This window comes from Moschus berezovskii, chromosome 17, assembly GCF_049115385.1.
Source record: "Moschus berezovskii isolate FMDL1 chromosome 17, NW_MosBer_1.0, whole genome shotgun sequence".
Lineage (NCBI taxonomy): Eukaryota > Metazoa > Chordata > Mammalia > Artiodactyla > Moschidae > Moschus > Moschus berezovskii.
This window is the reverse complement of record NC_142476.1, coordinates 3,319,465-3,346,134: the sequence shown is the minus strand read 5'-3', so window position 1 is coordinate 3,346,134 and position 26,670 is coordinate 3,319,465. Positions and strand designations below refer to the sequence as shown.

Below are 26,670 nucleotides of genomic sequence, written 5' to 3'. Positions count from 1 at the left end.
GGAATCTTCCCAATCCAGGGATCGAACCCAGGTCTTCCACACTGAAGGCGGATTCTTTACCAGCTGAGCCATGAGGAAAGTCCAAGAACACTGGAGAGGGTAGATTCTTTCTTCTCCAGCAGATCTTCTAGGCCCAGCAATCAAACCAGAGCCTCCTGCATTGCAAGTGGATTCTTTACCAACTGAGTTATCAGGAACTCCACAGCTATCAGCCTATCTGGTCAGGATCAAAGCAAAGTTTACAATCCATAGCCCCTATACTGCCACTTTTTATCGCACTAGTAAAACCAAAAACCAAATTAAGGCCTTGTTGCTTCCCCTCAACATGTTTGGGTTAAAAAAAAAAAAAAAAATGTCTAGCTATGTACCCTCCTCATCTCTGTTCCTTATCCCAAAGGACACATTTTTGGGATAACAGTATTTTTCTGCTCCTCACCATAGACAAAGAGAGGATGGGATGCTGCATTTTTCAAGCTCCATTCAGATCTCACCTCCCCTGTGAAGTCTTCCCCAAGACTCCAGCACAGTTCTTCTTCCTCTTATTATCCTTGTCACCAGCTAGAACTTGTAACATCAGTCTCATCTGTCATTTGAGAAGAGATGAGGCTTAGTCCTGAGTGTCCTAGAGGACAAAGAAACTGGGATCAAAGCATAGAAGATTCAGGGTGTGGGCTGCAGTTTAAAGCCCAGAAGGGCTTCCTGCTCATCAGTGGAATGGGCCGCCTTAGGAAGTCAGCAGATGTTAGACAGTGGCTACCTGGGAAGGGGATTAAGGCATCAGGGGTTGAGCAGAACTAGGTGGCCAGCAGGGTCTACTAGATGGGAAGGTCCTCAAGGGTAGAGACACTGCCTTGGGCATCTCTGTGATTCTTCAGTCCTAAGACTGAGCCTTGTTCGCTGCTGATCTCTGAGGCCTGCCTACTGTATTGGGATCATTGTTCCCTGAGACCCCAAAGCATCAGCTGAGAGGTGATCACAGGCTGAGAAGCCCAAAAATTAAGCAGTCCCTCCTCCACCTGACATTTGAGATCTGCACGGTATATATAAAGCTGATGGCTCAGATGGGAAGACCAGAGCAACTCAGCCAAGTGGTCAAGGAGAGGGTATATTTAAACTGTGTTTGAAGGTCTCTGCTTTCTCTCCTTCCCTCCTCACCCACATTAAGAAGCCAGGAAAATCCTGATGTCTAAACAGGGTAGGAAACAAGTTGAAAAGGTGACATGGGAAGACAGATAAATGATTCAGAGTCAGAAAGGGAGGAGACAGAGGGCTTAGCAGATCTTGACCTTGCCACTGTGGGGAAGATGGTGATGTGTGCACTGCAAATTCTAATCTCTGTTCTGACCCTAATCAGCTGTATTAAAGAGAAACCTTCCACTGACTCCTACCAAAAAGGAGAAAACAAGACCAAAAAATTCCCTTTGCCTCAGTTTATCCACAATCACATGAGATCTAAGAAATATATGATGTCAAAACTGCTTTGAAAATTTAAAAGTTGAATCCATCTGCCAATCCTTCTTACCCTGGACACCGAGTATCAATATATGTCCGCAAACTGAAGTGCTGTCACCCTCTGGAAAGGGAATCTTTTGAAGAGTTTCATCTCACCGATACAATCTGGGTAAGGAGCTATGAGGAAGCAGGGAGATGAATAGACTGACTTCCTACGGCCCCTTCCAGCCTAAACCTACTCCTTCCTTGTCCTTCCCCCACCCCAACCCTCTTCTTTGAGGCTAGCAGCAGGCAGGCCGCCCAGCTAGGAGTAATTGAAAGGAGCAGATGAGGGGAGAATGTGTGTCCTCCCCCAGCTCCCCGGCCCCCACGGGGGCTGTCGAGAAATGAAAACTAGTCAGATTACACCCTGTGGCCTCCCTCCCAGTGCACGGGAGCCAGCTAGGGGTAGGCTGGCTGGGGCAGGGGCCGGGGTGGTGTGAGCAGGGGGAGAGGGAAGGGGAATCACGTCTAATCCACTGTAAACGTCTTGATGTGCAGCAACAGCTTAGAGGGGAGCTCAGGTTTCTGTGGCGTTGGCTATATTTATCTCTGGTTCCATGCCAGCGGGGAGGGTTTAAATGGCACCCAGCAGTTGGCGTGAGGGGCCACAGGAGCTTGGGGGCTGGTGGCAGGAACAAGTCTCCTCTGACCCCATGGAGCTGTATGAGACCTCTCCCTACTTCTATCAGGAACCTCACTTCTATGACGGGGAGAACTACCTGCCTGTCCACCTCCAGGGCTTTGAGCCGCCAGGCTATGAGCGGGCTGAGCTCAGCCTGAGCCCTGAGGCTCGCGTGCCCCTTGAAGACAAGGGGCTGGGGCCTGCGGAGCACTGCCCGGGCCAGTGCTTGCCGTGGGCGTGTAAGGTGTGTAAGAGGAAGTCAGTGTCTGTGGACCGGCGGCGCGCCGCCACTCTGAGAGAGAAGCGCAGACTCAAGAAGGTGAATGAAGCCTTCGAGGCCCTCAAGAGGAGCACCCTGCTCAACCCCAACCAGCGGCTGCCCAAAGTGGAGATCCTGCGCAGCGCCATCCAGTACATAGAGCGTCTGCAGGCCCTGCTCAGCTCCCTCAACCAGGAGGAGCGTGATCTCCGCTACCGAGGTGGGGGCGGACCCCAGCCAGGGGTAAGTGGCCACCCCACCCACCTGCCCAGGGAGGGGGCACAGGAGGCATCTGGATAGCCTCAGGGGACCCCATCATGGGCTCAGTCAGATGGCTGGAGCAGGAGCCAGGCAGGGTCTTAGGAGGCTGCAGGATGCCTTTCCTTTGTTAGAGCTGGACTGCCCAGCTGACCTCCTGTGTCCCCGTGTCCTTTCCAGACAAGACAAAGGCAACAGGGAGGAGAGGCATGTGGAGGGGGGTGGCACAGGCCTGAAGGAGGGGTCCAGAAAGACCAGAGTCAGCTGGATGAGGAGGAGGGTTAACCCCAGTGTCTGGTGCTAGGGCCTCAAAGGCAAGGTCAACCATACCTGAGAAAACTGCTTCGCCCCTTAGCCAAGCCCACCCTGAGTATGGCGAGCAGAGAGGAAACCCACTCAGCCTCCCTCATGGAACCCCAACAGGCCTGCACAGAAGTGGGCCTGGTTGGGCCCGACACTCTGCCTCCTTCACCCCTATCCCAGGGTCAGGAAACCACAGAGCCCTCCTTAGTCTGGGTGCCCTATAGGGGCAGAATCACCACCCACCCCAGGATGGGTGCTGGGAAAGGCCTTGAAGCAGGGGTTCTGTGGCCAGATTAAAAGAGCTAATTTTGAAGATTCTGAGATAGGGGGTGGGCTAGGCTGGAGGGCTGCAGCTTGCGACCTACCGTCCAGCCACACCACAGGCACTTCTGTCCACTGGGACTAGACAAAAGAGACGCTACCGAGAATGGTGGTGCCCTAAGCCTGGGCCTCCATGCTGTCTTGCAGGTGCCCAGTGAATGCAGCTCCCATAGCGCCTCCTGCAGTCCACAGTGGGGCAGCGCACTGGAGTTTGGCCCCAACCCAGGGGGTAAGTGAGACCAGGACCTGTTTACTTTGACTCAAATCACGCAGTCTGTCTCTAGGCCCAGTTCTTCCCTCTTCCCTTAGTCCCTGCTCCAGTGCTTTTCCCTTGGCCTCTCTAGGGGCTTTTTGAAACCAGGGCCCCAGATGGTGGGTTAGAAGGCCCTGTGCCTCTCTGAAGCTTTGACTCGCTAAGGAGTTGTCTAGGCCTCCTGAAACAGCCCAGCTGGTGCCTGGTGGCTGACCTTCCCCACAGAGAGGACAGTGTCCCTGCTCTGGGAATTGCTGAGTCAACGCTGCAAAACTGGGCCAGCAAAGGACAGTTCCAGTCTCTCAGGATACACTATTCTGGCTCTACCTCAGAATAGCTGCTTCGAAATTCTAACTACATCGGAGATTTCAGAGGACACACTGGTGTTCAAACACACATACAGACATGTGTGCATTAGGAAAGGCATGGGCTGTGGAGCAGAACCCCAAGCTTTTCTCACCCATCTGTCCTGGAAAACCTGTGCTACTCCAAAGAGTTCAGACCCTGACTCTGGTCATACGATCCTTTCATCAACCAGGTAACATCTTCCTACCTTCTCCTTATAGATCATCTGCTCCCAGCGGACCCTACGGACGCCCACAATCTGCACTCCCTCACCTCCATCGTGGACAGTATCACAGTGGAGGATGTCGCTGTGGCCTTCCCAGATGAAACCATACCAAACTGAGATTGTCTGCCAGGATGGGCATCCATGAGAGCCCCCCAAGCTGGCCACAGATGCCACCACTTCCACAGCGGGGTGCTTCTAAGCCAGGCTGTCCTGATGCCATAAAGCCAGCTCTGGGGCTGACAAATGCCAGACTACCCCCTCCTCATCCACTTAAGGTTAACCTGCCACCCAGAGAGGGAAAGAATGCTCTCACTTAGCTGACTCCTTACAGCAAGAGGGCAGTTCTGTTTCCAGGGAGATAAAGCAAGGGACCAGAGTGCCCCCTTGTGTAAGCCCTCTGGTCAGGGGGCAACTCAGGAGCTGCCCTTTGATCGTTATGCAGCCTCCAAATCCACTCCCTGAAAAGATAGCTTGAGATACGAAGACAGTGTCCTGACCTGGACAAACTGCACATCTCCTGTTCATCTCTTCCTATGCAGTGGCTGGGCTGGGCCTGCCCTGAGTTGAAAGAAGGGAGAGGAATAATTCAGTTCCCAAGTCACTGGGGGGGCCAAGCTTTTACAGTGAATCCTGGGAACCTTCCAGTGGTTTTATGTTTTGTTTTGTTTTGTGTGTTGTTTGTAAAGCTGCCATCTGACCAAGGTCTCTGTGCTGAAGTTGCCAGGGATAGGTGCGGGGCGGGGGGCAGGGGCTCCTGGGGTGATTAATTTTGTTAACTAAGCATTGTGTGGTTTTGCCATTGTTTTGTATATTTTTTTTTGCTAACTTATTTGGATTTCTTTTTTTAAAAAATAAATAAAGACTGGGTGCTAGAAGATTGTCTGTGATATAGAGGGAGGAGATGACATGCTGTAGCCTCTTCCACCTCAATAGTCCAGAAATGTTGCAGGGCCAGGGCTTGTGAAGCAGATGGGCTCCCAAAGCATGAGGCACCACACTGCTGGTGGTCACGAGGTGTCTGAACTCCTGCTTTTTCACCATTACAGAGGAAGTCATGTATGATTCATTGGCTGGACAAAGACAAGATTCTATGGAAATCCTTGGGGGACAAGCGAGAAATTTCATTCAGCATTCTGTTGTACTCTAGTTCATAGGTGCTATTCGCAGTCTCATGCACTCCATCCCAATAGGTTCATTCCCTTGCAATTAACTGAGCATGCTCATTTTCCTAGCACTCAGAATACAGCCAGCAGACAAGGGTGTAGAGCTGGAATCTGTGGGTTTCCCCTCTCTAATTCCTGCCTCTCCTCTGGTGCAACATTAGCAGGAGTCCTGTGAGGAAGTGGGAGGTGATCAAATCACGGTGATTGGGGTCAGACACTATCCCTTTCTTCCAGGCCAAATAGCATGCCCCCTCACTATACTCTTCTGATACTCCAGGCTGCAGGAGATTCTGGCCCCTGTCTACAGCTCAGAGGATGAAGCCAATTTTGTTGGAGGTGGGGGGCAAGGGATTTATAAAGAATAATCAAAGGAAATGAAGCTAGGACTCTCTTCATATGGGATGCCATTTTCCAAAGACTGGCTTCCTGAGGGGAAGAAGGTGGGTGGAGAATTGAGATGAAGGATTTGGATAGAGATCACATAACGTTAACTGAGAAAGCATCAGGAGCTAGAAATTAGCTAGAATTTAGTCCATTTAGACTAGAAACTTTATTAATTCCAACTGCTTCAGGCTGTGTCTGATTTATTGCAAATTATAAGTTTCAGAATCATTACAGAAGTCAGGGGATTCAGAGTGCGGTACATTCCAGCCTCAATTCTTCCGGGCCCTTCACAACAGACTTAACCCAGTCCTATCAACCAGGCCCAGGCCCCGATGCCCCTTCTGCAGTAGCTCTGGGCTCAGCTGTGCCATCTCTAGCACACCTATCTATCTTCCTGACTTGTTCCTGGAGAGGGAAGACAACACACTGCTCCTAGAGGTGTCTTCAGAGACTTTGCGTAAGCAACAGGAGGAGCCAGTCTCAGAGCAGGCTCACAGAGCCCAGGTGAGAGCACAGAGGGGGGTCTCTCCCAGGGCTCGCTCATCCCAGACCACCAGGCGGGGCTGGGTCTACTGGGAAGCATAACTGGCCTAATCTTTCCCCACTTGTGAGATTTTCTTTTGGGGTTTATGTCACTGTGTTTACGCTGTGGACAGGGGGTGTTGTTCCATTTACTGGCATGTTTGTCATTCCAGTAAACAAATTTTTTTTGTTGCCCACCATCGAGTCATCAGATACTGTAGTGGCAAGGTGCACACACTTCTAGGATGGAGGAAAGAGCAGAAAGCACTATGTGGTTCAGATACTGGCCCTGGACTGGTAAGATGCTTGTGTAAAGAGTAATGCCAATAAGCCCGGACTCTTGCATATTACCATCTATAAAAGGCACTAAAATCATTAATTTGATATGCCTGTTTTTTGTGATTATCAGTAATCTTTGACATTTGACTACATTTTTATTTTTAGCAAAAACTCCTATATGTCCTGGCAGAACAGTTCCTCAGAGCTATTTGAGAGGCTGTCCCCTGGGCTATAGTCCTCAGTAAGTTCCCCCAAGTAAAACATAGGTTTCAATTGTTAGGTTGTGCATTTTTCTTCAGTTGTACAGTCTTACCTCCTTGGAAAGACTGGAGAGGAATACTTAGGTCACTGCCACAACTCTTAGCTCTCCGTGGCTCACTGCCCTTGGAGATGAGGAGGGTTACACGTGTAGGTATTGAATCTATATTAATTCCCTTATTATCCACTGCAAATATCGAACTACCCATTCAAGGGGTATCTTATCCCCTCAGATTCATTTCCTCTGGCTCTGGCACCTTCCAAGCTCCTAGGGGGATTCAGTCCCACCGCCTTCAGTTGCCCAGTAAGTGGTCATGGTCTGACCAACAGAAATTCACTCATCTCTACTAAGGAACTGATAGGCTTTTGGGTTGCTGGATAAGTAAGTTTATTTCTTCTCAATTTTCATTTCAATTGGAATTTGAGGTTGATATTCATAATCTTAAAAGTGAACAGTTCTCAGCAATGGCTATTAGGGTTGATTGTCAACTATTGTCATTGTATACTTATTTCTTTCTCAGTCTTTAAGTCTTTAAGCCTCCCACCTGGAAGAAACAATTTGGTGAAATTTCACATGTGTGAATGGCAAAGTTTTATCAAACTGGAGCCTAGACTCACTTATTATTTTCACAGGATAAACACTTGTCATCAAAGCACAGAGACTTTCATAAGTTAACAAACACTTAACTTTCACATTGAATTACAGATAAAACTCCAATTAATGAGTAATGAGTGATAGTTCTTTAGGGAAATTAGCTTTAATTTGGTCTCCAGTGGAAGCACCTGCAATAAACCAAACAGGCTTAATCAAATGCTGCCTAATAATGAACTTTAGGGAATCTGCTAGAATAAAAAGATAAGAATTATTTGAAGTCGATATACCAATTGTCAGTGTGTAGAGAGGAACTTCTTGGAGTGTTTAGATAATTGGTGTGAATTGAGGAACATTTAGAATACTATTTGCTGCACTTTAATAAACATCTTTGGGTATCTAACTTCTTAGAGTAACCTAGCTGGCAGTGAAAAACCTTTTAAAGTGCTGCAGGTGGTCGAACCAGCTGGAGAGGAAGGTAAAAGAGGTACAATGGAGGGTGAGAGAAGAGAAGCCCGCTCAGTTCAGTTTTATTATTTCATGGATAAGACCTAACATGTCACGTCCCCTGGACTTGTCTGAATTCCTGGCTTCTGGGCTCTAGGCTAGGGCTGAGGTGAGCTAAGCTCAGGAAGAACTGAAGGGGTTGGGCTAGGGTCATGGCTAGGGTCGTACCACCTAGACCTAGATAGGAATCCCAAACGCCACAGTGATTATGGCTGTGCCTCACCCCTCAGCCACAGGCAGCCACCAAATCCAGATTCTCTGCCTCTCACTATCCTGGGTACATTCCTAAGAGGAGCAAAGAAAAGTGTTCAAGGGAAGAAACCTAGAGTCTTCTTTTTCACAAATGCTGATAGAAACACGATGTCGGGGTCTCATCTCAAACGCAGCATGTCCAATATCAAGTTCACATTTCCACATAAGCCTGTTTCATCTACATCTCCCACCCCAGTGGATGGCAATGTTGGGAAACAGTAGTTTTCCTGAAATCCTTCAGATCTCACTCCTTTAGCCAGCTGGTCACCAAAGCTGGTCAACTCTACCTTTCATCAGTGAGAGGGTAGTAGGGGAACCCCAGAGGCTTGCAGGCACTAGGCCAGCAACTTCCCTTGCCTGTTTGGCCACCCTGAATCAAAGGTTGCTTTGTCTTGCTCTCATCCTGCCATCTGTGCCCATGGACTCTGCCATCCCATATCACTGATGGAATGGTTCCCCTTGAAGATACAAGGCTGTATTATGCTGCCATCAGGGACTGCACCATTCAAGTGAACAGAAGAAAGAAGGCTCCATGAAGATCACAGGAACCAAGTACCGTAGGAGTGGTACAGATGTATAAGTTTGAGAAAGGGAGCTGGGGGAGGCTTAGCCTCAAGGTAGGGGCTTCAGTTCACTTAAAAGAAGCGAGTATACTGGTAGTGGGTCAGAAGTTTTAACAAACTTCTACATAGTTACATCATACCAGTTACATGGTCTCAGCTTTACAATTTTCTGTTCTATAAAATGGTGATGATGATACATCACAGGGCTGTGAAAATTTAATGAACTAATAAATTTATCATGCTTAGAACAGTGTCTGGCACAGAAGTTCTCAATTTTTAGATTTAATAATAACCCTTATAAAAACCCTCTGAGATGATGTTGGCTCATTTATTCACCCAAGTTTACTCATCTAGGGACACAAGAGATCAACAGGATTCACTGAAAGGCGCTTCCTCACAGCCCTGTGGGAGCGACTAGAGAGGACAATGCCTGGGCAGCATGGCGGTGCGCTCAGAGTGCCAACGGCAGGAAGGGTTGCTGGTTACCCAGTTCTGCTGAGGAGCGGCAGCCAGTGCCTCCCGGGTGACATTTGAAGTGGGTCTGGAAAGCTCACAGCTGCAAAGGCAAGAAACGTATTTGTGCTGCCTTCTGGTGACGGGGCTGGATAGACACATTTCTGAGTTAGGCTGACTCAAGACGGTTGAGAGGAAAAGAGGGTATGGGAAAAAGTCACGATAGCTTCTTGTCCTGCCCCAAGGACTTGGATCTCAGATCTAGAGGTGCTAGGGAGTTGGCACATAAGTGAACAGCAGAGTGATATGACTGAAGGGTGTTTAGGATAAGTAACTGGCATCAGTGTGAAAGGCTATGAGGATAGTGAAGCAGGTGTGTACAGAGGAAGAGAAGGAAACAAATCAATCCCTGCAGTTAGGATTCCTCACTCCTTTTCCTATACTCCCTTGGCACAAGTAACCCAAATTTTAACCTATCAACTCCATGGTTATATAAGTAAACAGACGGTTACTAACTACAAGTTTGAAAAACTCTGATATTTACATTCCAGCATACAGCAGCCCTTAGGACTGTGGAATAAGCTAGATGTACCAGGTAAGTTTGAAGTTAAAAAAAAAAAAAAAAGACCAGAGCCATGTGTATGTTGTCTCAAGACCAGTTCATTTATTGGTATATACACACCCACACTCATCACTCATACACACCCATCCGCCCATTCTTGATGCACTGAGCCAGTACAGTGCTGAGAAGGGACCTGATAAGACACAGGAAGCTGATGGGGGTGGGGGGTATGGGTCACTGGTGACTCTCCAGATAAAAAGTATATTGATGGTGAGGCAGAAGATACACCAAGACAAGAACCTTCCATCACTGTATGCATAACCTCGCTGAAATACATCCCAAGATACCCTGAACAGACCTGGATCCTGCTAGCTGCTGCCTTATGACCTAACCAATTAAGATAGGGTTAAGTTGCAGAGGCGGAGAAGGCAATGGCAAGCCACTCCAGTACTATTGCCTAGAAAATCCCATGGATGGAGGAACCTGGTAGGCTGCAGTCCGTGGGGTCGCTAAGGGTCGGACACGACTGAGCGACTTCACTTTCACTTTTCACTTTCCACTTTCACACATTGGAGAAGGAAATGGCAACCTACTCCAGTGTTCTTGCCTGGAGAATCCCAGGGAAGGGGGAGCCTGGTGGGCTTCCGGCTATGGGGTCACACAGAGTCGGACACGACTGAAGTGACTTAGCAGCAGCAGCAAGTTGCAGAGAAGTTAGGGCTGAATTTCCCACTTAGCTAGCCCATCAGAGTTCCCTGAAGGAATCAGATGGCCTTATGGTCTCTGATTGTGAGTTCATCAGTCACAGGAATCTGGGGCTCCTCCATAATCTTAACATCCATTACCCCGAGACAGGGGCTCTTTCTCTCCATCTGACTCATTTTCTGCTCAAGAACTCCTCCAGCTCCATTGCCAGTGGCCTGACAGACAGGAAGGGCAGGCAACAATGAGAGCAAGGGCAGGTGAATATCTTGCCCAGACCCACGGAAGCCCATCCAGCCCCACCACTCTACAGCTGAAGGCTGTAAGTGTGGCACTGCCCCAGGCTCCATCATTCCTTCTAGACCGGGTTCTCTAACCCTTCATCCGACCTGCTAGCCTAGCCCCTACTCAGACCCAAATCATCAGCTTGCAAACTAGCTGCTCAGCCACCTGAAGGTTGGCACTGCACTGGCCCCTCTCCAGGTAACATGCCCCAGGTACTTTTCCTCTCCTCTCACTAGGACAAGCTCTGGGTTCCATCAACTCACCCTAAACTTGGGTTCCAAACACTTCCAAGCACCTTGGCAGGAGGAGTATGTGGGTGAAGAAGAATTTATTGGAAATGACATTCCTACCAAACCAGGACCTACATCCCTCAGCCCTAGATGCCACCATGCTGCCGGGGAAAGCAACTGAAACTGGGCAGGTCTCAGGAATTTCTGGAGGCAGCCCCTGAACACCAAGAGCACCTTGAACAAAGGGTGACAGTTTGGGGACAAGCAGGAAAATGACAGTCTTCAACAACACTGGGTTTCCTGGACCTAGGACATGATTCACTAGAGGGGAAGCTTTATTTTCTTGCTGGGAGATCAGGGGAAGGAAGCCTCAGATTACCTTTTTCCCAAACCAGATTTTAAGGTCAGTGTATTAATATATACTCAATCCACTCATTAGGTACATTTTTGTAGGGATTCTTATCAAAGAAGTGGGCCAGAGGGGGACAGCAAGGGAAGAAATACTGGGAGCACAGCTGGCAGTGCATGGTTAGCTCTGTTCTGCCCCAGAGCCAAGATCCTTCTCCCTCCAGCCCAGCAGCAGCTCTATCCTACAGTTGGGGCAGGAGGCAATTCCCACTGCCACTTGGGCTTAGAGCTACCACAGGACATTTGCTCTCCCTCTAGCTGACATGCCTGCAACTTCTCACTGGGCAGGAGGGCTGAATTTCCCCATGCTTATGCTTGATGTTTGGGATTCAACTTAAACCAGAGCCTAGAATCTCCACCTGAGAATTCCTTCTTCCCAGGTTCATCATTCTGAGAAAGAATGGGGCCATCTACAACTCCTCCCAGCCCCCAAAGAGGTCCTGAAGGTGAGGCAGCAGTTGCAAGGTGCGGATGAGTCGGAGGAGGGAAAATGGTCGGGGCGCCAAAAGCAGACGTAGATCATTTAGTGCAACCAAGAGACAGCCGGAAATCAGAAGGCCAAGTAACCCAAGCAAGGAAGTCTGAAGCGCCCTTTCCTGGGAAGGGTCACCCTATCCCTTGGTGCTGCGTCCTGGTCTCCGGTGGAGTGTGAGGTCCTGACCTGTTAGATGCAGAAGACGGAAGACGGAGTCCATCTATCTCCGGCTGCCTTCCTCTCCCTGCTGCAGGCCCACAAAGCATGGACGACCTGGCTGCCTCACACCACCAGGAGACCCAGATACATCCCAGAGAGCCTTACAAGGGACACACGGTGGACTTGGGGTAGCGGGATGCTGAGGGGTAGACGAGTATATTCTGAGAGAGGAGACTAGGAGCCCTGGGAGTAAGGGGAACCAGCAGGACAGTAAGGGCTATCCGAGCCTGTGAAACCAAGTAGGAGGAAGCTGGCCTTGCGGGGGCTGTGGCTAGTCCCTGAAGGCGGAGAGCATGTGTCCGTAGAGATAGTGAGAGCGAGCTGAGAGAGAGAGAGAAAGCATTTGCGCAGTGAGTTGGGAGCGACCCCCAGGGAGACAGGTTGCAAGCTATCTGCGGCGTGCTTGCAAGCTCGAAGCGCCCAAGGCCTGAGAAAGCAATCAGGGCAAGCGGGACAGTGGGTGCGAGCAGCGCTGGAGCCAGCCACGGGCGCGGGCACAGCCGCCAAGGACCAGGGGCGGGAGGCGGGCTCAGCAGGAGTAGGTCTGCACTGCTGGGGTCTCCAGTCTCCGCGCCCCCGCCGTCCGGACTAGGGGTCGACAGCCGCCAGGGAACACAGAGCGACGGGTTAGTGAGCGCGCAGCTCGCAGGTGGGGACCTCCCGCCCACGGCCGCGTTAGCAGCGCCGGCCTGGAGCGGCGCGCCCTGCCCCGCCCCGCCCGCCGCTCACCTTCAGGCGTGACCTTCTTCCGCGGGGACGGTGGAGGCGGCACGGGCCCCACGGTGGACGCGCGGAAGGCTGCCGGGAGCGTGTCGGCCGCGGCGCTGAGCGGGGCGCGGCCGTGGGGGTCGCGCGGGCGGAAGCGTTTCCTCCAGGAGGGCGCGCGGCGGAGCGCCTTGTCTTCCCCCTGCACCGGAGGGCGCGCAGAGGCCCGGGGCTAGGGCGCTATGGCCGCCCTCCGTCCCTGCCTGGGAGGGCAGGCAGTGCCTGTTGTAGGGGCACTTTTCCCTTCAGAATCAAGGGAGCAAGGTCACGTCCCGTTTCCGGCCCTCAGCCTTTCCTTGTGGAAAATGACTGGACAAAGAGGATGGCTCCGGAGAGCCCTTATGACTCTGAAGTTTCCTGTCTCTAGTAGAGGTGGGATCCCCTCTGTTAGAATCTGACATCCTGCAGTTTAACTAAGTTTCCCTGTCGCCTTAATCATCTCAAAATGGGCTTGGGATGCCCAGTGACCTTTCAAGTATCCCTCCTCTCAGTCTCATGCGTGGGAAGTGGTCACCAACCAGCCTCCATGCACTACTTCCTGCCCTTCTGGAGACTCAATATGGCTGCAGCCCCAGTGTCCTGGAGGAGTGCTGGGTCAGGAGCCAGGAGACCTGGCTTCCATTTTACTAGCTGTGTGACCCTCACAGGTGACCTCTCTGAGCTTCAGTTTCATTATCTATAAATGTACAGGCTGCCTATCAGCTGGATCCGGGGAGAGCAGTGACAAGGTTAGGTCAGGCACATGGCCAATCTGAAAAGTCTCCTTCAAAGGAGGCAGTGGACAGCCCCCTGCTATCTGCCCACTGTATTGCCAGCCAAGTCTCCAAAATAACTATCTCTGCCAAAGGGCACCCAGAGCCATAACCCTACAGGATGTCCCTCTGCACAAGCCTCCCAACCCACCCTTCAGAGCCCACATCCACCCTCCTTGGCGGCCATGCCTAAAACCCCTCAACCCTTGTGTTGGCAGAACTGGTGCAGGATTGAGAGACACCAACCCACCAGTTCTCACCTCAGCAACCTGTCCCAGCCCCATTAGGGGTTGCTGCTCCTGCCCAGAGTAGGGCAAATGTTCCCATCAGCTCTTAGCATCATGTATCTCTGTCATAGCATTGTAAAATGTACTGATGAGATTATGTCATCAATTTATTTCTCTTCTTTTTGTCTTTCTTCTCCCCCCCCACCTCCACTTTCAAATTCTAATATTCATGGGGCAGAGATTTTGTTCTTTTTGTTTCAACCAATATATTCCCCAGCCTCTGAGTAATGCCTGGGAACACTGTAGGCACTCAATAAATAATTGTTAAATGGCAGCTGGCTCCCTATGCACACATCCCATCCCTGAGTTTATGAGGAACTTTCCTCATCATTTCTGTCTTCCCCATGACCCTATCCTTATCCTAGTCCCGAGACCCTTCTCTTCTGCATGCTTTCTCTCCATTTCCACCTTCAGACACTAAGGTCTTCTGTTTTTCTCCCCTGTCCTCTAATAGTCAGGTGTTCTTTCTGTTTGCCATCTCCTCATTTCCCTTAAGTCCTGCTATCCATGTACAGGAGAACTGGATCTAGCCCTCCAGGGCCTTAAAGCTTGAGAAGGGAAATCGAGAACCAGAACTGTCAGATAACACAGTTCCAAGAGACAGCCCAAGATTGCTTATGATGTGCTAGATGGCTGGACAGGAAGCAGGCTTTGGATCTCCAACCTCCCCAGTGCGACTCCCCCATAGCCTCAAATCTCATATTATTCATGGGACCTGGCCTTCTACTTTAAGATTCCTTTTAAAAAATCAGTTCTCTCCAGCCTTACACCCAACTGCATCCCAGAAAGCCCACTACATTGCCAAGATAATATCACCTACTCAATAACTCCACCTCAATGTCTGAAGCCTGGTATCTCCACTTTTAGGAGGCAATGGAATGTAGGAAAAAGAATACAAGAATCAGATACACTTTTGCTCCAGTCTTGCTCTGCCACATACCAGCCTATGACTGTAGATAAGTTACCTGTGACAGCAAGTTACCTCTTTGATCTTCAATCTCATCTGTAAGATGGGATAATAACCTGTCTCATGTGATTATTACTAGCATAAAATAAGATGTCTGCCATCACTTCACTACCATGCCTTGCCCAATGCCTGGCCCAGAGTAGGCATTCAAAGACTATTTTTGTCAGGACTGAAGGAGTAAAGAGCTTTCTAAATTAGAAAGCACCAGAGTTGGACTGTGAAGAAAGCTGATTGCCAAAGAATTGATGCTTTTGAACTGTGGTGCTGGAGAAGACTCTTGAGAGTCCCTTGGACTGCAAGGAGATCCACCCAGTCCATTCTAGAGGAGATCAATCCTGGGTGTTCATTAGAAGGACTGATGTTAAAGCTGAAACTGCAATACTTTGGCCACCTCATGCGACGAGTTGACTCACTGGAAAAGACTCTGATGCTGGGAGGGACTGGGAGCGGGAGGAGACGGGGACGACAGAGAATGAGATGGCTGGATGGCATCACCAGCTCGATGGACATGAGTTTGAGTGAACTCTGGGAGTTGGTGATGGACAGGCGTGCTGTGATTCATGGGGTTGCAAAGAGTCGGACACGACTGAGTGACTGAACTGAACTGATATCAAAGAAAGCTTAGATCCTAGTGTATGGGAAATAAGTAGGAAGGTCCTCCTTATAAGGGCATTGGGAAGATTCAGATCTCAGAACGGGGACACCTAGTGGGGTTTGGCAGTTTATCTCCTTGACTGAAATACACACACACACGTGTCTGTGTGTGTGTATGGTAAATAACACACTCCAAATTTCAAGGTACTTCTGTGAAGAAAACACCCCTTTACAAATTCTGTGTGTTTCTGAGTGTGTCCTATCTACCAAGGCAGAGTAGTCATTCCACAAACGGGTTTTATCCCTGTTAAACCCAACCAAGAAAAGATTAACTGGTAAGTAGCTAACACAATAATGGTGTCCCATAAGGAGGCCCAGAAGTCTAAAGAGAGGCACTGATGGGGTGGGGGTGCAAACAAAGGGAAGCTGCACAGAAAATGGGGATCAGCAGAGCTGATTGAAGATGGAGGAACTAAAAATAAATAGTCTGGGCTCTTTTTTAACTTGTTTGGAACCAAGGCAGCTAAGGCAGACCTGACAGGGAGGGTAGGCAAGGCTGATGATAGGAAACTGAATAGGGAGGAGGAAGGAGAGAGAAGGCAAGCACTGAAAGGAATGTGTCCTCAGGAAATCTATGTGTTAGGAGGCATCTCTTACAGAAGCATTATGGCCAGAACTTAGGAGTCTTCCCAGAAACAGTCTAGCCTAAATTCGAGAGGAAGGCCTGACAAATTCTAGTTGGAAGGGAGTGTTTCTTCAGTGACCAGGGTATATGAGTAAAACTAGAGGGGAAGCTGGAATAATCGCAGCCTGAGCCATGTGTTTAACTACGTCACAATGAACTGAGGAACATGTGAGCAAACCTGTCATTGAATGACCTCAGTGTAACTTCCACCTCCAAACAATCACACTGCTGGACGGGTTGGAAATGTTATGAACAGGCTGGAGATGTGCTGACCTTGCTTATTTAACTTATATGCAGAGTACCTCATGAGGAACCCTGGGCTGGAAGAAGCACAAGCTGGAATCAAGATTGCTGGGAGAAATATCAATAACCTGAGATATGCAGATGACACTACCCTTATGGCAGAAAGTGAAGAGGAACTCAAAAGCCTCTTGATGAAAGTGAAAGAGGAGAGTGAAAAGGTTGGCTTGAAGCTCAACATTCAGAAAACAAAGATCATGGCATCTGGTCCCATCACTTCATGGGAAATAGATGGAAAACAGTGGAAACAGTGTCAGACTTTATTTTTTTGGGCTCCAAAATCACTGCAGATGCTGATTGCAGCCATGAAATTAAAAGACGCCTTACTCCTTGGAGGGAAAGTTATGACCAACCTTGATAGTATATTAAAAAGCAGAGACATTACTTTTCCAACAAAGGTCCGTCTAGTCAAGGCTATGGTTTTTCCTGTGGTCATGTATGGATGTGAGAATTGGACTGTGAAGAAAGTTGATCGCCAAAGAATTGATGCTTTTGAACTGTGGTGCTGGAGAAGACTCTTGAGAGTCCCTTGGACTGCAAGGAGATCCAACCAGTCCATTCTAAAGGAGATCAATCCTGGGTGTTCATTGGAAGGACTGATGCTAAAGCTGAAACTGCAATACTTTGGCCACCTCATGCGATGAGTTGACTCACTGGAAAAGACTCTGATGCTGGGAAAGGTTGGGGGCAGGAGGAGAAGGGGACGACAGAGAATGAGATGGCTGGATGGCATCACCGACTCTGTGGACATGAGTTTGAGTGAACTCCAGGAGTTGGTGATGGACAGGGAGGCCTGGCGTGCTATGATTCATGGGGTCGCGGAGAGTCGGACACGACTGAGCGACTGAACTGAAAAGATACAGTCAGAGAAGGCAATAGCACCCACTACAGTACTCGTGCCTGGAAAATCCCATGGATGGAGGAGCCTGGTAGGCTGCAGTCCATCCGGTCGCTAAGAGTCGGACACGACTGAGCGACTTCACTTTCACGCATTGGAGAAGGAAATGGCAACCCACTCCAGTGTTCTTGCCTGGAGACTCCCAGGGACGGAGGAGCCTGGTAGGCTGCCGTCTATGGGGTCACACAGAGTCAGATATGACTGAAACGACTTAGCAGCAGCAAGAGATACAGTAAAAAGTATAATCCCAAAGAGACGGCCTTTGGGGGAAACCTCTGGGCTTCTGTAGTTAGGTTTCGGGCACAGAGTTAGAAAATGCTAGAGGTTCAAGGAAGGAGTTTCATAGAGACTTCTCTAGGCCTATTGCTAGGCGTGTTTCTGCCTCCTCAACCCCCTGACATCATCCCCATCCTCTATGGCTCTCCTCTTTTAGGTTACTCTACCAATCATCAACCCAAGGAAAGAAGAATTCATGAACGTCAATGAACCAGCAGTGACCACCAAATCTTCAAGGTCCCCAGTTCACAGCCAGCTACTCACATCATCCAGCTTCCGGTCTGTGCCCAAAGCCAACAGGTTGTTGAACTCTCTCTCTAACACTTGGCGTGCCTAGAGTCCACAAGGTGAGACAGGGAGAGTAGGGAGGGCTATGGTTAATGACTTCTAATACCATCTTTCACCTGTTTCGAAGGAAGTGCAAGGGTGGAGATGGGGTTTTCAGTTCATTTAACCCATTGGCCTTTGATACTGTTCCTTCAGGCCTGACCCTGGTGTCCTCCTACAAGTCAAACTGTAAACCTTAGGATTTTTTCATATGGAGCTAATTAGAAAACTATAATTAAAAAAAAACAACAACAACAACTATAGAACACATGGCTGGACAGGTTTCACCTACTGGGGGAAAAAAAACCAAGTTTGACTATAAGGAAATATCATGGCATACTACGTCTCTGAAAGGGTAAATATGCATGGAAAACATGGATAATAAAGATTTATTTAGATTATATAAATGTATTTTATGAGGTTCCAAATAAAAATTTTAACTTAGGAGATTGCTCAGTCATGGATATTGGTAGCCCTTAGGCTGTGTGGGGTATAAAGGCCTTCTGTAGGCCTCCTAGTACTTTAACTCGCTAGGAGATTTGAGAAATGCCAGAAACAAGAGTTTTCAAAATTGCCATCAGATGTTTTTAACCATTTTAAATGAAGGATTCCATATTGGATCAGATCCTACATCCCTTAATAGCTAAGCTAAATGAATGGGTCAGAAAAACAAGAATGATTAGAGAGCAACAGAAGGGTAGCCCTGTTTCTGTTTACAGATGTTCTGCTATCCACAAAAACTGGACGTTTGTAGAGACAGGAAACAAAACAAGCCCATTTCTGAGTAGAAAATACTAACCACAGAATCCTGTGAGGACGGTCTTTGTTGGTAATGGGAACATAATATTTTTATAAATGATCAAAAAGGAGACACACACTTAATTTTCAAGTATCCAGATGACACTGTTCCCCTGGGTATTGAAAAACGACTAAGAAGCTGTATAAGTGGGCAAGAAGGTGACCAATGAGGCTGGAGGTGGACAATCATACAGATATTACGTTTTGTGGGGAAATCTCAGCTCTTCCTAGAGAACAAGGGGAATCTTTGCGATCCATTCTGACTGGTGGGGATGGGTCACTGTAAAGAGACTACGGGACACCCTGGGCTTGTGAGCTGCCATTACCCCTAAAAGGCTAATACACCACCAAAATTACGAGACAATTCAACACTACCTTGCACAAGCAAAAACTTGCCTGCTCCCAGAATAGCTTGTGCAGCTCTGGTGGTTGAATTTCAGAAGATATATGACAGCTGCAAACAGTCCAGACAAGGGTAGCTAAAATGATCAGGGCATGGAAACAACTCTATATGAGAAAGGCTAAAAGAATTAAGACCCCTCTGTCTGGAAAGACAAAGCCTCAGACCCAGAGGTAGCACAATCAGGGGTTATGAAATGACAGAAAGTAGAACTAGTCAAAAACAAACATCTGTACCAAATCACAGACAACTAGGATGAGGCAGTTCTCCTCCCCAGGGGGAGCCCAATGTGAATTACATTTAGGAGAAATAAAATCAGGAAGTACTTTACACAACAGGTAGTAATTCTAGAGTCCATTATCCACAGGAAGTTAAAAAGGTCAAACATAAATAAGAATTTAGATATATTCTTACATGATAGCTCCATAATAAATATGAAATGTAATGGAAGGAGATATCTAATCTTTTGACTTTTGACAGGGAGACAAAGCCTTGGCATGGAGCAGCTCTATTCTGTGTTATTTGGTATATTTAGCTTTCTTAAACCTAGGGACCCAGGAGCAGATCCCTAGGATGGGAAACAAAGGAGATACAGGTTCTCTGGTCCTTTTGGGCCCAGGGTTAGGACTATTTATTTTCTTCTATGAACAGTCAGGTCAGAAAAGCAAGTTGAGGAAAAGTCTCAACTGCAATGATGTGGCTGGGAGGAGATGGAGGTGCCCACTGCAATGGCACCAGGCCTGTGCTGAGCGTGTTGTTTGTGAGGAACACTTGTTTCCTAGGGAACTTGGTTATGCACAAGGACCACTTGGAGGTTTGAGGACATTTGTGATCCCCTCTAGGACAGGCCTCCCACCAATCCATAAACCTGTGCATATCAGAGGGAGAGAAAGCAAGAGACCAAGATTGAGACTGATGACAAAGATGCCCACCTGGGTATTTTGTGTGGGTATCTGGAGAACCAGGGCCAGTGTGTTGTGGTCAAAGTTCTCATCCAGGGCCAGCAAAGCGCCATGCACACCACTCTCATGGAGGTTTCCCGCGTAGTCCCGGAGCCCAATAGACTGGACCCAATGAACTACCTGGTCATTGGTCCAGACCAGCACATCTGGAGGGTGGGGGCAGAAAAGGAGCAGAGAGGTGTGGCCAAGGCCTCTCCAGGGACAGAAATGGAGGTCCCTGGACCCAGAGCCCCAGTATACCCTGTTTGTCTTGGCTCCTACCCACTCTCACCCCCCTTAACTCTCCACATCTTCTTTCTGTCCTCCTTGGCACCCGAGCTCTTGGAGAACCAGTCCATACTACTCCATTCTTGCCAACCTGCAGGTTCAGACCAATAGGCTTTCTCCCCAGAGCCCCTGTATCAGGCATCCCCTGTCCCTAGGCAGGAATGGCCCTTTTCTTAGTCTTTCTACCTTCAAGGTCTCTCCTAAGACTTGCCTTTCTTCTGGTCAAACCCCACCCACAGCACCAAGTTCTCTGAGCACTTTCTCACATCCTTGCATTTGTCTGGTTGATGGCCCTGTCTTGTGTGTGGGGTGGGGACTGTTGCAGCTGATTGGGCGAGGGCTGTTTCTTCTCCAACAGATGGCAGCATCCTCTGGGCAGAGCCTGTGTCACCCTACAGGCTCTGCCTTCCCTCTCAGATTTGGATCTCCGCTGTGGCTCAGGATGCCTCTCCTGTCTTCCCTCAGCCAGAGGCTGGGTCTGTGTGGCAGGCCCTCATCCCCCCAGGCTGCTTCCACAACCCTCAGAGGAGGCTCCACTGAGCCCGACAGGCTTACCCTTGATCTCATGCTGGCTTTCCTCCCGCCGCTTCTCCAGCTCCTTCCGGTCATAATTCAGCCTCTTCAGGCACATGATGCCATACTGAAGACTGGTTCTGCAGGCACACAGCCCCCCTGAGCCAGAGCCTCAGTGGGGTTGCATTTCTACCTCATCTGCCCCATATCCAGCACCAGTCACAGCACATCAAGACCTACATCCTCCAACACAAAGAGCATCTCTGCTTGCTCCTTCTCCGCCTTCCCCAGGGCTTTGACATGATCCATTCCAGGGTTACCTCCCTCCTGCTGCCTACCCTACCCGTCTTCCCTCTCAGCCAGGGTGTGGGCTTGACTGATGAAGAAAAGTTCTTTGAATGATAGCAACATGTCCCTCCCTCTCCAGGGTCTGAAATGACAAAGACCGCTATGGACACTCGTTTGTGTGCCCATTTCATTGAGTCCCTAAAATGGCCTATGGTATGACCTGCCCCTATACTGACAGCCCCGCTGTTTCTCAGACACGACAGGCATGCTTGGCCCCTGTGCCTTGGGGCCTTTGCAGTGTCTGCTCCTTCTGACTGTGACATCTGTCCCCCTTAGACTGCTACAAGGCTCACCCTCCTGTCTCCTTTAAGTTTTTGCTCAAATGTATTTCAAGTTGAGTAGTTACCTTGTCTACCTGATTTAAAACTGCAACATCACCAGCATCACCCCTAGCCCATATTCCCAGTCCACCTTACTCTGGTCTAATTTTTTTCCTACTACCTTTTATCTATTAACATTCTGCATATTTATAATTCTTTGCTATGTCTCCTAGTTACAATGTAACTAGAAGCTTTGTTTTGTTCACTGATGTATCTTAAATCCCTAGAATGGTGCTTGACACAGTCCATAAATGTAAACATCATAAATGCTAAATGGATTACATAATTCACATAAACTATTAAAGTACTTTAATCTGTACCAGGTGCATAGTGTGTACTCAGTAAAAAATTACTAAGCCAGGCCAAAACCCAAAGAGTGTAGAAGGGACCCCACAGGCTACCAGTCCAAGTTCCAACCTAATGCAGGAATCACCTCTTTAGCAACCCTCTGAGTATTATGAACACCTGTGCCTGAACACTTCTGGTGACAGGGAACTCAATACCTCTCAATGCAGCTCACTCCACCTTGAGCAGCTTTCCTTGTAGTGTTCTTTAAACTTGAACACTACTCTGTCATTCAGCTTCTCTGAATTTTATCATCTATAAAGTGGAGGAATAGAACGGAAGGTCTCTCCCAACTCCAACTGCTTTTGACTGTCATTGAGGTCATTGCTTTGTAAGATTAAATTATGCTGGATTGCTCCCTACTTTTCTTACCTCAGTTCTACCCAGGTAGCCCATCTGCCTAGAAAAAAATCCCTTAAAGCTCAGAGACACCATTTATAGGAACTGTTTTCTGGCTCACGACCTTTAAATCTTTTGGTTCCCTGGAAAGAGGGCAGATGCACACAGACCTCCTAACTGGAAATGCCTCTGTCTAACTGCAATCTTACTATAATTTCAATTCAGTTCCTGTGACTTTCAAAAAGCTGTTGTATGGTATAGCAGAAATATAAAGCCCTTAACGTCAGATCAGTCTGGGTCTGGATGCCAGCTGTGCCACTCTCCAGCTGAGTGGCACTCGGCATATGTGAAATGGGGGTTGTACCTCTCCTGCAGAATCACCATGAGCATTAAAGGTGATCCTGTATGGTAGGGGTTAGCCCAGCCCCCGAAATATAAGAGGCACTCAGTAATGGTACCACTCTTAGGAGGACATTGCTGATTATTGTGTGTGTTTGTTCTCATATCAAAATCGGAGATTCTCATGGAAATCTGCTCAATAGAATACTATGGTCTAGACTCAGTGAGGTGTCAAAAAAGAATGTTGGCCCCATTCTGCAGCCACTTGACTGAGACCTGGTGACACTCAATCTCTACTGGACTTGTTTTCTGTGAAAGAAAACTTATTTTCATCTGTGAAAGAAGTTTTTAAATATCCCTTCCTCATCGTTAAAAAATGATAACTTAAAAAACTTTTTAAAGATGAGAATATGCTTATGAAATACTGAGTGGAATGAAAGCAGTTACAGACATAATTGAGGTAATAAGGAATGTAGAAATGCTTCATTAACTCTGAAGTACCGACGATTTGGGGCTGCATCTGGAACCATGTGTATAGGCTGAGAGTCTCTCCTGGGACCTGGGCAAAGGGTCAGAGGAAGAATTCCATAACGCTGGGCAGGGCTGGGCTACCAGATCCTGAAGCAGCCGAGGCACATCTCAGCCTGGTGGGCAATGGCCCTTCTCTCCCCAGCCCCATCAATCATTCAGCGGGGACAGGTGCAGCTAGGTCTGGCAGCCTCCCAGACTGACAGAGACAAAAGAGCGCCTTTCAGCCCCAGCGGTGAGGGGGGAGGGCAGACACAGCTGAGAGTTCCAGCACAGGAGGTTCCCCGGCATGGTGGCAAGAGAACTGGGTTTGCGTCATGGTGGCAAGAGAACTGGGTTTGGGTCGGGAAACTTGCATTCTGATAGTATCTCTGAGTGACCTTGGGCTGCTACTCCTTCCTATGCCTCAGTTTCCTCACCCATAAAAATATGGAGGCTAACTAATCTTTTCCAAATATAATTTGCTCTTTATGAGTTGGAGATTAAGAAGGAATTCATAGGGCCTGGACTCCATCTTAGGCCTGTTCATGCTGATCATGCTTGGCCACCTTTCCAATGGACTCTGAACTCTGTGTTTAATGCCTATGAAAACGACAACAGAAGGATAAGACCCCCTCCAGACAGGGGAACCCTGAAGATCATATCTAGGTTACTCATCGCCTAAGAGAAAACATACACTAATCACCCCTTCCTCCAGACAGGCCGTAAATTTTTCTGTGTCTATCGGAGTGTAACCTTGGGCTTATTGATTATTGGCTAATTGTTTGTTTGAGCACATGAGCACATAGCACGTGAATGATGGGGTTACTGGCGTTGTATTTTCCTTGGTTTATGTAAGTCTCAAGGAATTTGGAGTGGTGGGTTCAGACACGGACGCATGGGGTATGAAAGATTTTCACAAATGTTAGTCGGGGTCCTTAGCTAAGAGGAGACTCTGCCTTAGGCCCACCGGTGTAATAAACTGCACTTCACTATCTGTGTTGTCCTCCTGAGTGAGTTTGTTTCCCGGAACGCGTGGTGACAATAGCGGATATGATGTGAAGCTGGGTGTTAAAAAGGACTTCCTAAAAACTATAAACTCCGGGAACTATTACTACCCACTTTACTCTCCCACCCAAATGCCAGCTGGGGTCAAGCCTATATTTCAAATGAGTGAAGCAGGCTGGAGGGGCTGGGAGGACCTGGGGAATACCTATGTTTTAGGAGGGCTGCCTCCCTAGCTCCAGCTGGTTGTTTCCATGATCCTGTTTTTCAAGAGAAGCCAGACATCCAGAATTCTGTGTAATATTTCCTAGTGTTTAAATGTTGGCAACTAAAGTCATTGTATTTTAAAATACAATGTAGGCCAAACAAAATACATTAGTGAGCCAAATTCTGCCCTCAAGCTACCAGTTGGTGACCTCCAATGCACACACTCTTGCAAAGAAGATCTGTCAACAAAGAGAAGAACACTGGATGACTTCCTGTACAAAAGGATGTATGTTTAAAGCTGAGAGGCTCAGATCTAGGATGTCAGCAGAGCAAGAATCCAGATAGAACTTTCCTCTGATCTTCTAAGGAATTAGGCACCTAAAATAGATGCTGGGTTCAGTATGAGTCTTCTCGGGATACATGTAGGGAATTCAGCAAGCCCAGTGAGAAGAAATAAAATTCGTATCTATGAGGAAATTTTTCCAAGTGAAGCTAAAAAGAAATGACTGTGTCTTTAAAGAGTTGGAGGTGACAGGATTAAGAGGGTAACAGGCAGGAAGGCCAGGGGTCTCCAAATGGAAGAAATAGCCTGCAAGTGTCAGACATTTTTATCTCTCTTAAGGGGCAGGAGGAAACAAACTAGCGATACTTTTTTCCTTCTCCACACAAATTTAAAAGGTTTCTCTTAAAATACTGTGTTGCCATAATGACACCTGGTTTCACCTGAAGCCAACTATTCTTAAACCTTGAGTTAACCAATGCATTTTTCTTATGGAAATATTTGTCTTAAGCTATGTTAATGTACTATGCATTTACCCCAGCCTCTCTCTTCATGTTGGTTCTGCCTAATGGCTCAGAACCGACTTGAAAAACTCAGACATTGTTCCCCTAGTCTATGTAAACGATACTATTTGTATGGTAATCTGTCTTCTACAAGATTCAAATCAATCGTTTTATGGCCCGGCATGAATCATCTGGTGCCAAGATTATCCCAAAATGCATCTTACGGGTGAGGGGCCTGGTGCCATTCTGTGTTTTAAGACATTCTTTTCTTTCATTAACAGACTGCTAGTGACTATATAACATCCAAATGAAGACTAGCAGGGGGGCACTCTTTCTGCCCCCTTCTGATGCCTATGTCAGAAGCTTTCTCTATCTCTTTTATACTTTAATAAAACTTTATTACACAAAAGCTCTGGGCGATCAAGCCTCATCTCTGGCCCCGGATTGAATTCTGCTCCTCTGGAGGCCAAGAATCCTGGCGTCTTTTCCTTCAGCAACAACTTTTCAGGATTAAACCCTCAAATTGCAGTGGAGACAAAGATTTGACTTTCCCTAAATGGAGATCTGTCACTATCCCAAACTGGTAAAGAAAAAGCACCTCTATTCCTGGAGACAGACCCCCAGAACTGGGGGAGACCTGTGCTGGGAGGTGGCCGCGGGCTCCAGCCTGGCTCACCGGTGGGAGCTGTCCACCATCTTCAGGTGAACCCGCAGGTCCTTCTTGGTGAGGTGATCCAGCATGCGAGCATCCACGAGGCACTCCATGAAGTAGCTGCGGTACTGGGGGAGCCCCAGGCTGGGGAGCCACTGGTTCCCAATCCACTCGTGGTTCATATCCCCATAGACCAGGGTCTGGAGAACAAGATGGAGGAGGATGGGTCAAAGGCAGTGTCAGCAGATTGCAGCTAGCGTTTTGTTGAGAGAAATCTTACTCCAATGCCCATGGCAATTCAATAAAATCTCGGCTTCCTTTCACTGAGAGGCTGGTATAAGTGTGAGGTGGGGATTTTTAACGGAATTTTTAAAATCCTGAAATGATGTATTTCCACTCACTTATCAATTATCTACAGTAATGAACAGAAGTATCTATCTAGGCACCAGATGATAGGAACTCCTTCCCATCAATTTTGAAAGGCATCTGTGGTGCTGTAAGGCAGACTTGCCTTCCTGATTTCCAGTCAGCCACAAACCTGCTGAGTCCAAGGGTCAGGCTGCTTTATAGAGGACCTGCAGAGTGGCTAAGAAAGCCAGTCTTTCTTGGGAAACTGTCTTCATAAGGTCCACGAGGGATTGTGTTTGACTAAAGTTGTAAAAAAATGAAGTAAGGTGACCTGAACAGCCAGTGCTCCTCTCTAAGGCTTGGCGGTCTCTCCAGAAACCCACTAGGTCCTTTGTGCTGCCTCCCCACCCCCCACCCAGCCTGGTTCTGAGAGGCCTGCTCCAGTTAGTCACTGCCTCCTGTCTTATGGGCAGGGACCTCTCTGACCATCTATCCTTAGAAAGAATTTAATGGCAACCCTCCATCACTCTCTTTCCTTACCTAATCTGATTTTTTTAGAACTGAAAATTTTATCTTTTAAAAAATAGTTGGTACACATAAAATATATGCAGCGTATGTTCATTGTGAAGCACAAAAATGAAGTTAATATCTCTGGATGTCATCCACTGCGGCCTCCATCCCTGTGTTTTCCCCAGCTTGTACCCTGCTCCCTCGAGAAGAGACACCTCTATTGAGTTTTCTATCATTCCCC

General features: G+C 48.1%; 2 protein-coding genes across 11 annotated transcripts in view; one reads left to right on the top strand and one right to left on the bottom strand.

Annotated features, from left to right (window-relative positions):
- The first annotated feature begins 2,072 nt into the window (after window positions 1-2,072).
- On the top strand, window positions 2,073-8,925 carry MYOG (myogenin). The gene is made up of 3 exons (XM_055420126.2): window positions 2,073-2,618; window positions 3,405-3,486; window positions 4,077-8,925. The coding sequence occupies exons 1-3, from the start codon at window positions 2,073-2,075 to the stop codon at window positions 4,196-4,198; spliced, it is 750 nt and encodes a 249-aa protein (XP_055276101.2). The 3' UTR covers window positions 4,199-8,925.
- Window positions 8,926-9,678: 753 nt separating this feature from the next.
- Window positions 9,679-26,670, bottom strand: part of PPFIA4 (PPFI scaffold protein A4) — a 55,991-nt gene continuing 38,999 nt past the window's right edge. For 7 of the 10 annotated variants that reach the window (XM_088845089.1, XM_088845091.1, XM_088845093.1 and 4 more), the window contains 5 exons: window positions 25,596-25,771; window positions 20,769-20,866; window positions 19,917-20,092; window positions 17,724-17,792; window positions 9,679-12,842 (listed from right to left, as the gene is read on the bottom strand). In XM_088845089.1, the coding sequence (XP_088701215.1) occupies window positions 12,465-12,842; window positions 17,724-17,792; window positions 19,917-20,092; window positions 20,769-20,866; window positions 25,596-25,771 (897 nt within the window). In that variant the 3' untranslated portion in view covers window positions 9,679-12,464. The remainder of the gene's footprint in view (window positions 12,843-17,723; window positions 17,793-19,916; window positions 20,093-20,768; window positions 20,867-25,595; window positions 25,772-26,670) is intronic. The other 3 variants (XM_088845092.1, XM_088845098.1, XM_088845096.1) reach the window with 2 other exon arrangements.

Excerpts from the sequence above, each read along its gene's own strand:
- MYOG (XM_055420126.2), top strand. The coding sequence starts at position 2,073 with ATGGCACCCAGCAGTTGGCGTGAGGGGCCACAGGAGCTTGGGGGCTGG. Across the intron at positions 2,619-3,404 it reads GGGGCGGACCCCAGCCAGGG|GTGCCCAGTGAATGCAGCTC; the intron begins GTAAGTGGCCAC and ends GCTGTCTTGCAG. Across the intron at positions 3,487-4,076 it reads GTTTGGCCCCAACCCAGGGG|ATCATCTGCTCCCAGCGGAC; the intron begins GTAAGTGAGACC and ends TTCTCCTTATAG.